This window comes from Drosophila arizonae, chromosome 2 (assembly GCF_054131065.1).
Source record: "Drosophila arizonae isolate 15081-1271.41 chromosome 2, UAZ_ARI_1.0, whole genome shotgun sequence".
NCBI lineage: Eukaryota > Metazoa > Arthropoda > Insecta > Diptera > Drosophilidae > Drosophila > Drosophila arizonae.
The window spans coordinates 8,513,510-8,527,229 of record NC_142922.1 but is presented as its reverse complement, the minus strand read 5'-3'; the positions used below and the strand labels follow the sequence as shown (position 1 = coordinate 8,527,229).

Below are 13,720 nucleotides of genomic sequence, written 5' to 3'. Positions count from 1 at the left end.
CGAAAGCCCGTTAAGTGTGAAGTGCTGAGGCACTCTGTATATGTGTGTGTGATTTCTGATGGCTGACAAGCGTTCGAGTGCTTAGTTATCATACTGTGAATGTGTGCAGTGGAATGCCAGAGCGAATGCATAAACTAACTAAACCAGGAATGCATTCGCCCGTCAATGATGTGATCAAGTACATATAGATATACATACATATATGTATATAGATATATATGTATATGGGAAATATTGCTTGAGATTGAGTTGCTTGCATGCACTCTGAGATCCTGACAGTTGTTCGTCAAATGATGCTGCAAGCGCAGCCACAATTAAGCCATAACTCGCCGTTCATACGGTATATGCTGCATTGTGCAATTTGTGCTCGGTTACAAGCCATTACACTGCCCACTCATGCGAATGTTGTTGTGTATGTAAAGAAGGGAAGAAAAGAAAAAAGAAAAACGTGTATAAAGGAGGCTTATGGGGCACACACGCAGAAATGCCACACACGAGAGTTAACAGTCGGCGGCTTGTCAACAAAAAAGGAAGCAGCGGGTAGGAGACGGGCCGGAGTTGGGGCGGGGCCTGGGCCTGGGCCTGAGGTTCTGCATTGCCATAGACACGAACGGCGACGTCACTCAGTCAGCCAGCGAGGCAGTGAGAGACCAATATATGAGCACACAGACAGACAGAGCTACAGCTACAGTTACAGTTACATTTACAGCTCCATCTGCAGATGTATTTATATGTATATGTATATGTATATGTATGTGTATTTCCATTTATTGCTGCACTGCTCGCCCTCAGCTTGTTTCGCATTCGCATGAATTTACTTTGTATCACTTGTCACTTTTTTATTATGATTGCCCTTTGCTGTGATTTTTTATGGCTCATCCGCAAACCAGAATCCCTCGCAACGGCTGTGGCTGCGGCTGCTGCTGCTGCTGTTGCTGTTGTTATTATTATTATTATTATTATATCATTCTTCATCAGCTTGATTTCCATTCATTGTTGTATTCATAAGGCGCACAAATATTTTTCATTATTTGTTTGCTGCTGTCGCAGCTGTTCAAGGGATTAATTTCTTGATTTACCCCAGCCTTGCATTTATAGCTATATAGATAGATTTAATACAAGTGTATGCGTGAGTGTATCTGTGTGTGTGCAGATGCTCATCTTTAGTGCCATAGTAGGTGCTGAGCTCGCTTTGTTCTTTGCCGTGTGGATGTTGTCAATGACAACTGCTCGAGCCATCGTTAGCTGCGTCTCTGTTTCATTTCGACTTAACTGCGGTTATTTAGCTTTATTTTATATATTTTTCCAGCTAGAATGCAATTGCGCGGAAACATATTGAAGGAAAGCGACTCAGGGGCCGCGGGCCAGATATGGTAATGCCTGGTGAGAAGCCATCAGCGTCAGCGACACGTCACCAAAGAGAACGTATTAAATTCCAGTTTACTTTCGGGCGTCGAATACTTTCTATTGTTAAAAGTCTTCAATCTGTTACCTGGCTACCTAGCTACGTTTTTATTTTCTTTTCCGTTCTCTGTTTGCCCCTGTTTTGTTTGGGAATATGATTGTATTTTCCCTGCACTGTTATATATACATACATATTGTTGATGAAACTGTTTGGGATTATTCCCCTGTCGCCCCGTCGCCCTGTCGCGCTCTATTTTTTCCAGTAGCTTATCAATTCAGCGCATTAAGCCATTACTCATTTGTTTTTCTTTAATTTCCATAGGATTAGCATTGGGTATTCCTTCTTCTTTTTTTTTTTTTGGTTTTTATTTTTCTACCAACGGAGATTTGCAGTCGCTAAATAAATAGTCCGCCGGATTTTGTTTCCGACAGTCCATGGCATATTGAAGTACTTTTCATTGTTATTGGCGCTCTTCGGAAAAGAGCATTCTATCAACAATAGCACTTAGAGAGCGTGGCTCTGTTTAGGCACTCATATTTGTTGGAGTGACGTAAGCCGTGGTATTATACAGATACGGCAAATGAAAATGAAAACGAAAACTTTGCAACAATCTTGGGCCGAGTGTCGTAAAGGTTGGCCAATCGGGCTGTCTGTGTGTCCGGGGTGTTTGGGCGCGTGGGTGCTTGGGTGCTTGGGTATCTGGCTGGGTAAGCAGCCGCTTAAGCCTTTTGCCAATTACTTAAACATAAGCAATGCTGGGGGATTTACAAGTGTTTTTCCGGCAGCAAGTTTGCCTTTCTCTCTTTTTTATTTCCGTAGTCCCAGCTGAGGGACCTGTTCTTTCCGTTGATCGTTTGGGATTAGCCGCTGCTTCTATTTTGTTCCTCTTCTTCTTCTTCTTCTTCCTCTTGCAGTTGGTGTTGACATAAACATTAACTTAAGTTTGCCAATGCTCGAATAAACAACATTGTGTACATTAAAAAAAAAAAAACTTTGCTGTAAGCAAACAGAATGCGCTGCGCCCGACGCACGACGCTAGACGCCGAGAGGAGTTTTGTAAGTTGTGCATTTGCAGTGAGTGAGTGTAAGCAGCTTTGCAGGTTGGCAGCTGCTAAGCTCCGAGTGATACGCTATAGCCGTTTCTTATCCCCGATGCCTGCGAATTTGATTGAATTACAATCAATGTTTGCTCTATGCGCAGCTCAAACTACATAATAAGCTTTGCTCCAATCTTGTTTTAGTTGGGCTTTCCATTGTTGCTGCTGCTGCTTTTGCTGTTGTTGTTATTGTTGTCTGTCAAACTGTCAGTCATGGGAATTAAAACAAATTGGCTAAGAATAATTTAGCTGTCTGTGGCCAAAATGAATGACAGCCGCTGTCTATGCGCGCCGAATGACTTTTGTGGCAGATTTTATTATCAGCTTAAACATTTCGCAATCAGAGCTCCCATCGGTTGGCATATTAAAATCACATTACGCATCATAAAACGCATTCAAATATAAGATAAACATAAAAATATAAATATAAATATAAATACAAATATAAACAATAATTATGCGAGCTGTTGGGAATTGAATAAATCCTGGCTGGGGATGCAATAAATTATACAATTTGCATTTAAGATCATAAATCGAATAACAAATTATATGCAAATTGCCAAACAGTCATTAAAACAAAAACAAATACGAGTCGAAAAAAAAAATAAATAATAAAGAAAATAATATAAAATCAAGCTGATATAAAAAGAGAATGAAATGTCAAATAAATGTGAAGCTAATTTGTCAGTTTATCCGTTGTCAAACCAACAAACCAACTGACAGACGGACAGGCCGACGGAGGGACAGACTGACAGACTGACAGACTGACAGTGAGCCACACGCATTTGACATCGATGTCGTTGCATTGCCCTTGTTCCGTTTACCACAGCTGAAGGGCGGTGGGCGAGGGCGGAGACTGAGGGCGAGGGCGACGGTCGTCAATCAACATGAAATGAATCGAGTCCGATGAATGCAGCACAAATTGCAATTAACCGATGTATTCTTTAAATGTTTGGCAATTACACTTTATATTTATGGGCGAACCGCAAACATTTGTCAAACGACGCATGTTTACATGCTAGAGGGCGTTGGCCGGGGGGCGTGCATTAAATTTATTGCACTGCTTGCAGCATGCCGCAGCAGCAAAACTGCGAAATTCCCTCATGCGTGGGGCCACCTGTTGATGCAGCACATTCGAAACTGTCCGCTGCATCAAGAGCGGTTTCATTTCAAAAATCCATTTACTCAAGCTGTCAGCAAACACGCCCACAGCTAACGGCACACAAGGCCAGGCACACACACACGCACGTGGAGCAAGGGTGTATTGCATAAGCGAAACCCGAAGCCGCCTCCTGCTTCGTTCTGCTCCTGCTGCAGCTGATTAGCACAGCGAATTCATGGCTATCATTTAATTAGGCAAGCTGCAAAGCTGAAAAGGCAACGGTTAGCGCACAGGGCGTTTAATCGATCTGTTGCATGCAACAAACAGATTCGCTAATGCAACAGATTTGTCACTCATTTGCAACCAGGCAACGTTCAGTCGAGAACAAAGCCCGGCTTAAGCCTGAATGACAATGCAAACTTATTGCGAGCAGGCCATAATTCGGTTCACTGCTGCTGCACAATCAACGGACTCTGTAACAATGGGGGCCAAAAGCTGTTTATGTTAAGGCCAGGACAGCAGCGTCCTTCGGGCCGAGTCCTGCTCATAATTGTCGCTGCCCACTCGAAGCTTAGCTAAGACAGCATTGTAGTCCAGCCAATGCATTAATTGGATTCATAGCCATTATTATGAGCAACAACTGCTTGGCCCTGCCACAGGGCTGTCCAAGATGCATTTGTGTAAGCTGCAATTTGGCTATTACGTTAATTAAGTGCTGCTCAGATATCCTTTTAATTAGCCAATAGACATGACACAGCTACAACTGCCGGCTGATTTATGGCCAATGCATTATCAGTGCCGGCCTGTTAGCCTGTGTGCCTATGTAAACGGGTTTCTCTCTCTTGTATGTTTTTGTTTCTTGTTTTTTTTTTTTTTTATTTATTTTTAATGAGCTTCCATAAATCAGAGTGAAGCGAACCTTAACCTGTTCGGCCGGCTGTTACAGGTTTTTACTGTAGCAGCCATCCAGCATGTGCATAAACATAGATTTTCCCGTTGTAACATAGCTGGGTTCTTCTACGTTACGTATACGCATAGCTGTCCCCACTATGTGTGTGTGTGTGTGTGTGTGTGTGTGTGTTTGTATTCTGACTATGAAACAGTAGCAGAGGTAGCAGCAGCAACAACAACAACAGCGACAACTTGAGACAGAGAACGTAACTGAATACCGTTGGCAAAAAGGGCGACAGACTTTATTCAGGCGAACGACAAGAATTATCTCTTGTAGCAAAGTATCGCATTTCGTGAAACTGAGAGCGAGCGAGACAGTAGACGGCAGCGACAAGGGCAAAGTACAAGGACAAGGACAAGTTTCGGTGTTTGCATGGAGCGACAGCTGCAGCGGCTATGCTTTATTATAGACATTGTTGTTGCTCCTGCTGCTTCTGCTGCTGCTGGTGCTGCTGCTGCTCCTGCTGCTGCTGCTGCTGCTGCTCCTGCTAGACATACGCAGGCAAATGCATTTATTGAAGATGGCAACAACTAACAAAAACAAGATTAAATCAAGTGTCCTTGCTGACTGACTGACTGACTGACTGGGTGAGGGAGTGGTTGAGTGAGGGGAGCAGAAAGTTGGCTCGGCTATATTCGACAGCGTGCAAAACAATTCAACTGAGCATATTCATATGCTTCAGCTTGACTTTGACTTTTTCGTTTTCATATGCTCCCAGTTGGGTTGCGGAGGATTTTCGTAGGATGCGCCCTGGCAGCAAATGTCGCACGCGACACGGCACAAGCCAAAAGTTTGCCAGCGTTGTTTGCGTTTCGAGTTAATTTTGCACGCAGACGTCCTTGACAGGATGTCGTATGGCCAGGCAAAAGTGCACACAGACAGCTGCTGCAGTCAGCTACTTAAGTAGATGCAGTATATATATATATATGTATAATATGTGTGTGCTTTTTGGCAGGGGTAATGAAAATTTCGTAGAGCCAAGGTCTCAAACTCATTAAATAGATGCCAGCTAAGCCAAAGTTTTGCTTCACTGACTTTAAACTTATGGCGCATAAGTCAAGCAGCTGTGTAATTCACACACGCACACACACACACACACTGGCACTTATTGAACTACAGCAATCAAGCTGGCAAGCATAAACAACATGACTGCCAATCCAATCCGCAAAAGGCAACAGATACCCAGCCAAAAAGCAATCATCAACTCTAGACGCTGCCTTGTGATTTAACGCTTGACTGCATTGCACGACGAATGAGACTCGATTGTTGACACACAAACACACACACACTCACTTGGCTCGATTTGCTATTATATCTTATCAGAATTTATATACACATCTACTCTAAAGAAACAAGAGTGAAGAGCATTAATGCAGCGCTCGGGGAATACAAATTTCGAATTCAACTATTTTGAGTAGGTCTGCAAAATGTCCGCAATGCCTATGCGAACTCAAAGGATATGCAGGATGCGAGGTGTTGTTTACCATTAGCAAAACACTAAATTAGGCTTTCCTGCGCCGCTCTTCCTGTTGATCATGCGGCTGGGGCGTTGAGCGTCAATTGCCTCCACTCAACAGACGCACTTGCTCTCGCTGCCTCTTTCTCTCTCTCTCTCTCTCTTTGTCTGTCTGTCTGTCTAACTATCTGGCTGTTTGCCGGCTTGTTTAGCGCTTGTTTGTTGTACGTGTCGCTGCGGCGTTGTACGCACGTAAACGATTCCAAGTATTTATTACGCGCACAACTTGACATAATTCCTTTTTTCCGCTCTGGCAGTTGAGCCAAAGCTCAACCGAAAGCCGCCCCAGCCCATAGGCAGCGCTCATAGCGAGGGGAGCTCTGCTACTGCAGCAGCAGCAACGGCAACGGCTTTGGAGTAAATGCCACTTTAGTCTACTGGGCTGGGCTCTCGATTGGACTTGGAAGTTGGGCTGAGCAGGCGAGGAGAACAGCTCGATATGGATTTATGGAAGTTGTGCGTGTGTATGCGACTTGCATTACGCGCTCATTGAGGGCGTTCAATTGCCATCAGCATCAGCACCATCATCATCATCATCATCATAATCAGCAACAGCAGTGTTACACATTATCGTCATTATCTAGATTATTATTGAGCACAAGTGGGGCTCGAGCTCGAGTGGGAAAATGAAGCAAGCTTTGACTTAAGAACTTTATCTATGAACCCACCAAGCATCACATTTGTCTCATTCTCTGGCCATGTCAATGGGATTTCTTAGCGCATTAGGCAGCAACAATAACAACAACAATAACAGCAAACAAACAACGTTAACGGGCAGCAAACTGTTGGCCAAAATGACGGCAACCGTCGCCACCATCAACGCGAAAATAATACGAAAGAAAATATATACGAAAAGTGCGGCGTTAATGGCAACCCAACTGGGAAAGAGCGCAGCGCATGTGAGGGCAAACGATATGATGATTATGATTATTATGTTGTTATTAGATTAAGCGTAATTTTAACTTTTTTTTTTTTTTTTTGGTTTCTGTTTTCGTGCTGCTGCTGTTGCTGCCCCATTTGCTTTTGTTCTGCTCACTTCCGATGGCATTGTTAAGTCGACTTCTTCTCTTTTTCTTGTTTTTGGCACTGCGGCACTTCCGTTTGGCTTTGGCTTACGACACGACACTTGATGCCCCAGTTGGCCATGTTAGCAAAGTTGCCTCAAGTGTACCCAAGCGCTGGCTAAGCAACCAGGCAATGACCGTCCATTGTTCCAAGCTGTGCCTGCGTCTTGGCCACGCTTAATTGGCTCGCTTTTATTACTTGCCAAGTGCGGCTGCACAGTGTGCGCATAATTTCTACAAGGCCTGGTACAGTGGGCGAATGTCATGAATTTATGAGCTCATCATTTACTCGATTTATTGATGGAAACTTCACCTTAGTGTAACTTAAGATTTGAGTAAGGCTTGAGTTTATTTTACTTTCTATAGATATCGATTAATGATAGTATATGTAATATACTATATATGTAATATAAAGATCATGTTCAGACAGCTTCACACCAAATTGCCTGCTCGATTTGCTGTGATCTTCTTTGAAATGGATTTAGAGATCAACTGATCAGCTCTCACCTTTTGGTATTAGACTGTTATTAGCACCTACTTTGATAGCATTTCCTTCGAAGCTGGGTCTTTCAATTGCCTTTTGCTTTAGCTGCCCTCGACCCAATGTGACGCAGGGCAAATGAAATCTTTTTTTAATTAAATGAGCTGGCTGCATTTGAGGGGCGTTGCTCCGTTGCTCCGTTGCTCCGGAGTCATGCTGGCTGTTCAGTGTCTGCCTGTGGCTGCTCACATCGCACCTACACAATCAGCCACACCCACTCACCCACCCACACACACACACACACATTTAAACAGCGACGCGTGCCGGCACGGTTCAGTTCGGGCCTTTTTTTCACTTTGGTAGTTTGTGGCGCCATTTTGGCGCGAAATGAATTTAAATTGTTTGCCGGCGTTTCCTGTATTAAAGGCAGCTTCCTTTGCCTTTGGAGTTTTTCTTTCATTTTTATATTCACTTGCACCTTTTCGTATTCGTTTTCGTTCACGTTCGTTCTCACTGAGAGCAGCTAGAAACGGAATTACTTAATTATAACAATTATTAAACAGCAGCCGAAAGGTCTGCCTTTACTCAGATAGTCTTGGCAAAAAAAAAAAAAAAAAAAAAGAAAAAAAAAGAGAGAGAGAGAGAGAGAGAAAAAACTGCGCGTGTTTCCTGTTGCTTTTGTTATTATTGTTTTCGTTTTGTGTTTTTGCTGTTTTTTCTTCGCTTTTCTGGGCGCTTTTGTTATCATGTTTGTTGGCTGGCTGCTATTTTAATTAAATATTTTCACACCTACTTCATTTGCGCCTGGCTGGGACGCCGCGACCAGACATTCATTTTATTGCCAGCATCTTGCTTTGGCCTTTATGTAGGTGTTAATTTCCTGTCTCCAGGCAACGGCAAAGGACAGTCGGCTTAAGCAAGGGCAACGCAACAACAGCAACAGCAACAGCAGCAGCATCAGCATCAGCGAGTATCTTGAATGTCGGCTCTAATAAGAATAATTGCCAGTAGTAGCTATAAAGCACGTTGACTGAAATTTTATGCTCCGGAAAATTGCATGCGAAATAATTGAAAAGCATCGAGTCGAGTTTTTGTCCCGTTTTGTGAGGCAGCGCTGTTGCTCCTTGGTGCATCCTGCGGCACTTGCAACAGCAGCAGCAGATAAAGTTTTCCACAGCGCTGAAATAATAGCAGCCAAAGTGGTTATAAATATTTTGTGCACAGTTTCTGTTTTGCCCTCTGGCCAGTTTTGTCCTTCTGCTTGGCGCTGCAGCGAAAGTCATTTTTCAGCTAAATGAATTTGCACAAGTTGCGGGCAAAATGCGCAAAAAGAAGCAAGAACAAGAAAAAAAAAGAAGAAAAAAAGAAAATAAAAACTAACTGAAATGAAAAGAAATTTCAAAAGTGGCGACGCTCCTTGGAATGCGCCATGTCACTGGACGCCAACTGCGGTCGCTGGCGAAGTCAGCAGCGTATCTAATGAGGCGGAATCGGTTGACCTTAAGACACTAGCTGACGTTGCCTTTTGCAGTTAACTGCAGCAAAAAGTCGAATATGAAAACTTTACCAATTCGCCACTGACGACGAAATTGCATTTCAATTGCAGGTCCACCAGGTCCACCTGGACCGCCCGGCAAGCGAGGGAAGCGCGGCAAGAAGGGCGACCCCGGCGAGAAGGGCGAGGCGGTAAGTGCTCAATGGAGACCCGAATGGCAACTCCTAACGGCAAGTGCTCAACTTTTTTGTGTCCCAGGGTCTCAATGGCATCAGCGGCGAGAAGGGCGCGGCCGGCAAGCCCGGCGACAAGGGCCAAAAGGGCGACACCGGCCATCCGGGCGTCGACGTCTTCCAAACGGTGAAGGTAAGTGGAGAGCGCGGATTCACGCAAATCGGCTGCTGCTGCAAATCTGCATACGAAATTGGATGCTCAAATTCCGAAAATGTTATATCAAAAGAATTGTGTTTTCTATTTCTTATTTCCACTTTGTTTTTCTGCAAATCTCTAACCAAAATGCTCTGCTCTGCTTTCTCCGCATTCGCATTCTCTGCAGGGCCTCAAGAGATCGGTGACAACGCTGCATGGCGGCACCCTTGGCTATGCGGAAATCGTAGCTGTTAAGGTATTTCTCAGTCATAAATACGTTTCAACTGCCGTACATTAGATCTGACAACCAGCTCCCGCACCCCCGCGTAACCCTAATCCTGCTCCCAACCCGCTACCGCCTGGCCTGGCCATGGCCGTATCTCAGGGCAAACAGCAGTCGGACAGAGAGTTTGCAAATATTTACAACTTGTTGTCCACTGCACTTGTCTTTGTCCTTGTAGCCGTAGTAGTAGTTGTAGTAGTTGTTGTTGTACTAGTCGTAGTTGTTGTTGTTGCTGTAGTTTGTATACGGTTTTGTTTATTATCCTGCTCATTGTTGTTCGTAATGCTTTTAACTTGACTCAGCTCTTCGGCTTAAACTGCACCATAAATTTGTAGCTACTTCTGCATAGTTTCTGCTTAGTCATTTTGTTGCATTGAAATACCAGACGGCCATCCTTTATAGCGTATCCTTTGGCTGTTTGAACTGTCGCAATGGCATTTTTATCGTCATGCTGTCATGTACACTCTTGTTTATTTTTATGGAAAGCTCTTTAATTTACATACTCGTATTTCATGCCAAGCCACACTTCTGATTTCGTATGTAATTAATATAACGGTTATTACATTTCATTTGCATATTCCTTTATTTAAATGCATTATTTATGGCGAGTTGCCAAGTTGAGTCAACAAGCACAGGCGATTTTTGCTTTGGTTTTTGCTTAATGGTTTAGAATATTATTAAAAAAAAAAAATAATAATAATACAAATAATTTGATTACATAATTTGGTATTATCTACTTAATCTTCTTTTTGCTATTTATTTGACTTAAATTTACTTTTTTAGTACAAATTGAATTTTGCTTTGCAGCAGCTAAGGTTTATATTTATTTATTTTATTTTATATTTTGATTAAAAAATTTAACATTTATTTTTATTATTTTCTAATACTTTATGGTTAATTTAATGTGTGTTTGGTTTGTAAGGACTTGCAAGAAGCGGGCGTTAACGTCTCCGCTTCGACGGTTATACAGCTAAAGGTAAGTGCTGAGGTCCTTGGCTAATATCCTTTTAGTGTAATGCATGCCTCCTACTATGTGGTTTCATCTTTGTTTAATGCACGTGCCTATCCATTTATGCGGAAGATCTGTCGATGCCTGGACAAACTAATAAACGTATTTCTTTCAATCGACTAGGGTGAGCCGGGCGAGCCTGGTCCGCCGGGACCGCCGGGAGAGCCGGGCGTTGCGGGCGTGCCGGGCGAGCGTGGACCACCAGGCGAAACTGGACCGCAGGGATTACAAGGTGAGGCCGGACAGCCAGGCCCGATTGGACCGCCCGGTGTGCCCGGCGCACCTGGCATAAAGGTGAGTGATTCACACAAAACAAAAACAAAGAGAGAGAGAGAGAGAGAGAGAGGGAGAGGGTGAGGGATGGAGGGAATGATAGGAATTCGAAACGATTCATAAGTAAAACAAAGATGTCACAAGGATTAATGCACTATTTGTATCTGTTGGATAAACATTGTGACGTTTTAAGTGAGTCGTCCTCACGTATCTGTGTGTGTGTGTGTTTGTGTGTGTGTGTGTATCATTGTGTGCTGTCTGGCTTTGTTTTTCCGCTTTGCCCATTGTCTTTTTCTCGGTTTTCCACATTATTTATCGTTTATTTATGTATTAAGCGCCCCCTCTCTGTCTCTCCCTTTATCTCTCTCATTCCCTCACCCTTGTCACCTTTTATTGTCCCTCTTGCTTGCCATTTCCACTTAATTTTCCAAATTTTCCAAAGCCAAACATCAATACAGATGCAGCCCTGTGACTCATTGATACGTTTGCTTCTCGTCTCGTTTGCAGGGCGACAAAGGCGATCGCGGTGATCGCGGACTCACCACAACCATCAAGGGTGACGAGTTCCCAACGGGCATCATCGAGGGTCCGCCGGGACCGCCCGGACCACCTGGTAAGTGTCAGAAGAGAAGGAAATCTCTAGAGGGGCAGCTGACCCTCGGTTCGAGAGCCACTTAACTCTCAGAGTTATAGATATACATACATATATACACATACACATGGAGACTAGTCGTAAACTACGTTAAGCGCAGCTTATTGATGTTTGGGAATCGATCGATTCGATGGGTTTTTCAAGTGTTGCCACGCGGCTGCTGCCATTGGCTGGTGGCTCATCTGCGGGTTGTTTAATTTATTGCCAGCCGTCTATGGGAATAACGTGTGTGTGTATGAGTGTTGGTGCGGCCCCTGGCCCCAGCCTAATTGAGTCATTCACTAGCGCTGTCCCATTACAGCGCGTTTTGGATTTTGATTTCGATTTTCGGTCTTTCGGTGTGAAAAGCAGCTCGTTAAAATGTAAATCAAACACCAAAATGCACAGCTTCAAATGCGCTGCATGCATTTCCGCTCGTCGTTGTTTTTATAGCCGCACAAATTTTTGAAATATTCTCGTTTGGTTTTTTCTTTTTTTTAGTTTTAGGTTTTTCTTTTTTTTTTTCATCCACATTTGGAAATTTGTTTGCCTGCCGTATTTGCGATAACATTTACGACCTTTGTGTTTTGTGTGCTGCCACATGCCGCAAAGTTTTGACGTCGACGTCAATTAAATGCCCCACAATTCGTCGAGGCGGCAGACGCCCCAACCGGCATACGGCCACACGCCCACACACCCACACACCCATACGCCCACAATAGTAGAATTTCCATTTGGTCTCGGCTTTTACGATCTGACCTAACATATTTCTGCACTTTATGCGATTTTAATAAACGAAAATAACCCAAGCGGACGGCCGTACGAATAGTTGAAACGCTCGGGCATCCAACTCGAAATCCAAATCCAAATTCGAATTCGAATCCGAGTCCGGCGTTTGTCATAAAAATTTGTAGACCCGGAGAGCTTGAAACACTTACCGCAGTCGTAAAAAAGCAACTTTATGTCATTTATGTTGCTTTTAGCGGCTCATTAGCATCGCTACTCGTTCCATGTGGCGTTCCGTTGCTCAAGGCACGCATCGCCGCAATGTGGCATGCAGTATGTAGCATGTAGCATCCAGCATGCAGCATGCAGCATGTGGCAAGAGTTCGTGTAATTACCTTTGCCCCGACTCGCTTGCTCTCTGACCAATTGTTTTATTAGGGGTCTTCAGTGCGCGCAGTAAATAAACAATAGTCATGCATTAGACGGCGCAGCCACAGACAGATACATTCATGAGAGCCGAGTCGTAAATGTCAGCTAAGTGTGCGGCTATAAAGAAAATAAATTCCTGTTTTGATGAGCAAATAAAATGCCAGCTTTGGTAATCCTTTAAGAGCCCCAAAGACCTTGAACAGTTCTATTCCATCTTCGTTAAATATGCTTATATGCATTTCGGGCTGTTGAACAAGTCATAGAGTCTGAAAGGTTCCTGAAACAGATTTATGAGGCACTTTGGAAAGAACTAGAAACATATTGTTATAGTAGATCGGAGTGTGTGCTTCAGGTAGATAATATTTACATGTTGTCTATAAATAAGTAATAAGATAAGAGCAACAAAGTAGAATGAAATATCTTAAGTAGAGCAAAAGTTTCGGAGGATTACCCTCAAGTTAGGATTTTCCTTGCAAAAATATAGCCAGTCGAATGTAGACAGCCCTATAGAGACATATTTTTATAGTAGATCAGAGTGTGTGATTCAGGTGGATAATATTTACATACATAATATTTAAGCTAGCAAGTAGAATGAAATATTTCAAATAGAGCCTAACTTTTTGGTGGCTTCAACTCAGAAATTCCCTGGTTTTCTGCTTACCAAACAAATCAGGTTTGGCCTGAGCCTTAATTATTATCAATTACAGTTGGTAAATGACATTGATAGCTGCTCATTGCCTTGCCGTACTGGACAGCTTCCATTAGGCGCTTGAGGCTCTTAAGTATTCGATGTGCTCATCTAATAGCAGTTGCAGTAATGAAGCAAAGATTAAATTTTCTCTCTCTCTCTCTCGAATACCCCTAAAGCGTGTGACCAGAGAGCATTTA

At 43.4% G+C, this 13,720-nt stretch overlaps 1 protein-coding gene across 17 annotated transcripts in view; it reads left to right on the top strand.

Moving 5' to 3' along the window:
• LOC108621678 (collagen alpha chain CG42342) overlaps window positions 1-13,720 on the top strand; it is a 77,074-nt gene that overhangs the window by 43,265 nt on the left and 20,089 nt on the right. For 10 of the 17 annotated variants that reach the window (XM_089463081.1, XM_089463094.1, XM_089463088.1 and 7 more), the window contains 5 exons: window positions 9,224-9,303; window positions 9,371-9,478; window positions 9,669-9,737; window positions 10,897-11,067; window positions 11,554-11,659. In XM_089463081.1, the coding sequence (XP_089319207.1) occupies window positions 9,224-9,303; window positions 9,371-9,478; window positions 9,669-9,737; window positions 10,897-11,067; window positions 11,554-11,659 (534 nt within the window). Of the gene's footprint in view, window positions 1-9,223; window positions 9,304-9,370; window positions 9,479-9,668; window positions 9,738-10,686; window positions 10,741-10,896; window positions 11,068-11,553; window positions 11,660-13,720 lie in introns of all 17 variants that reach the window. The other 7 variants (XM_089463095.1, XM_089463089.1, XM_089463085.1 and 4 more) reach the window with 3 other exon arrangements.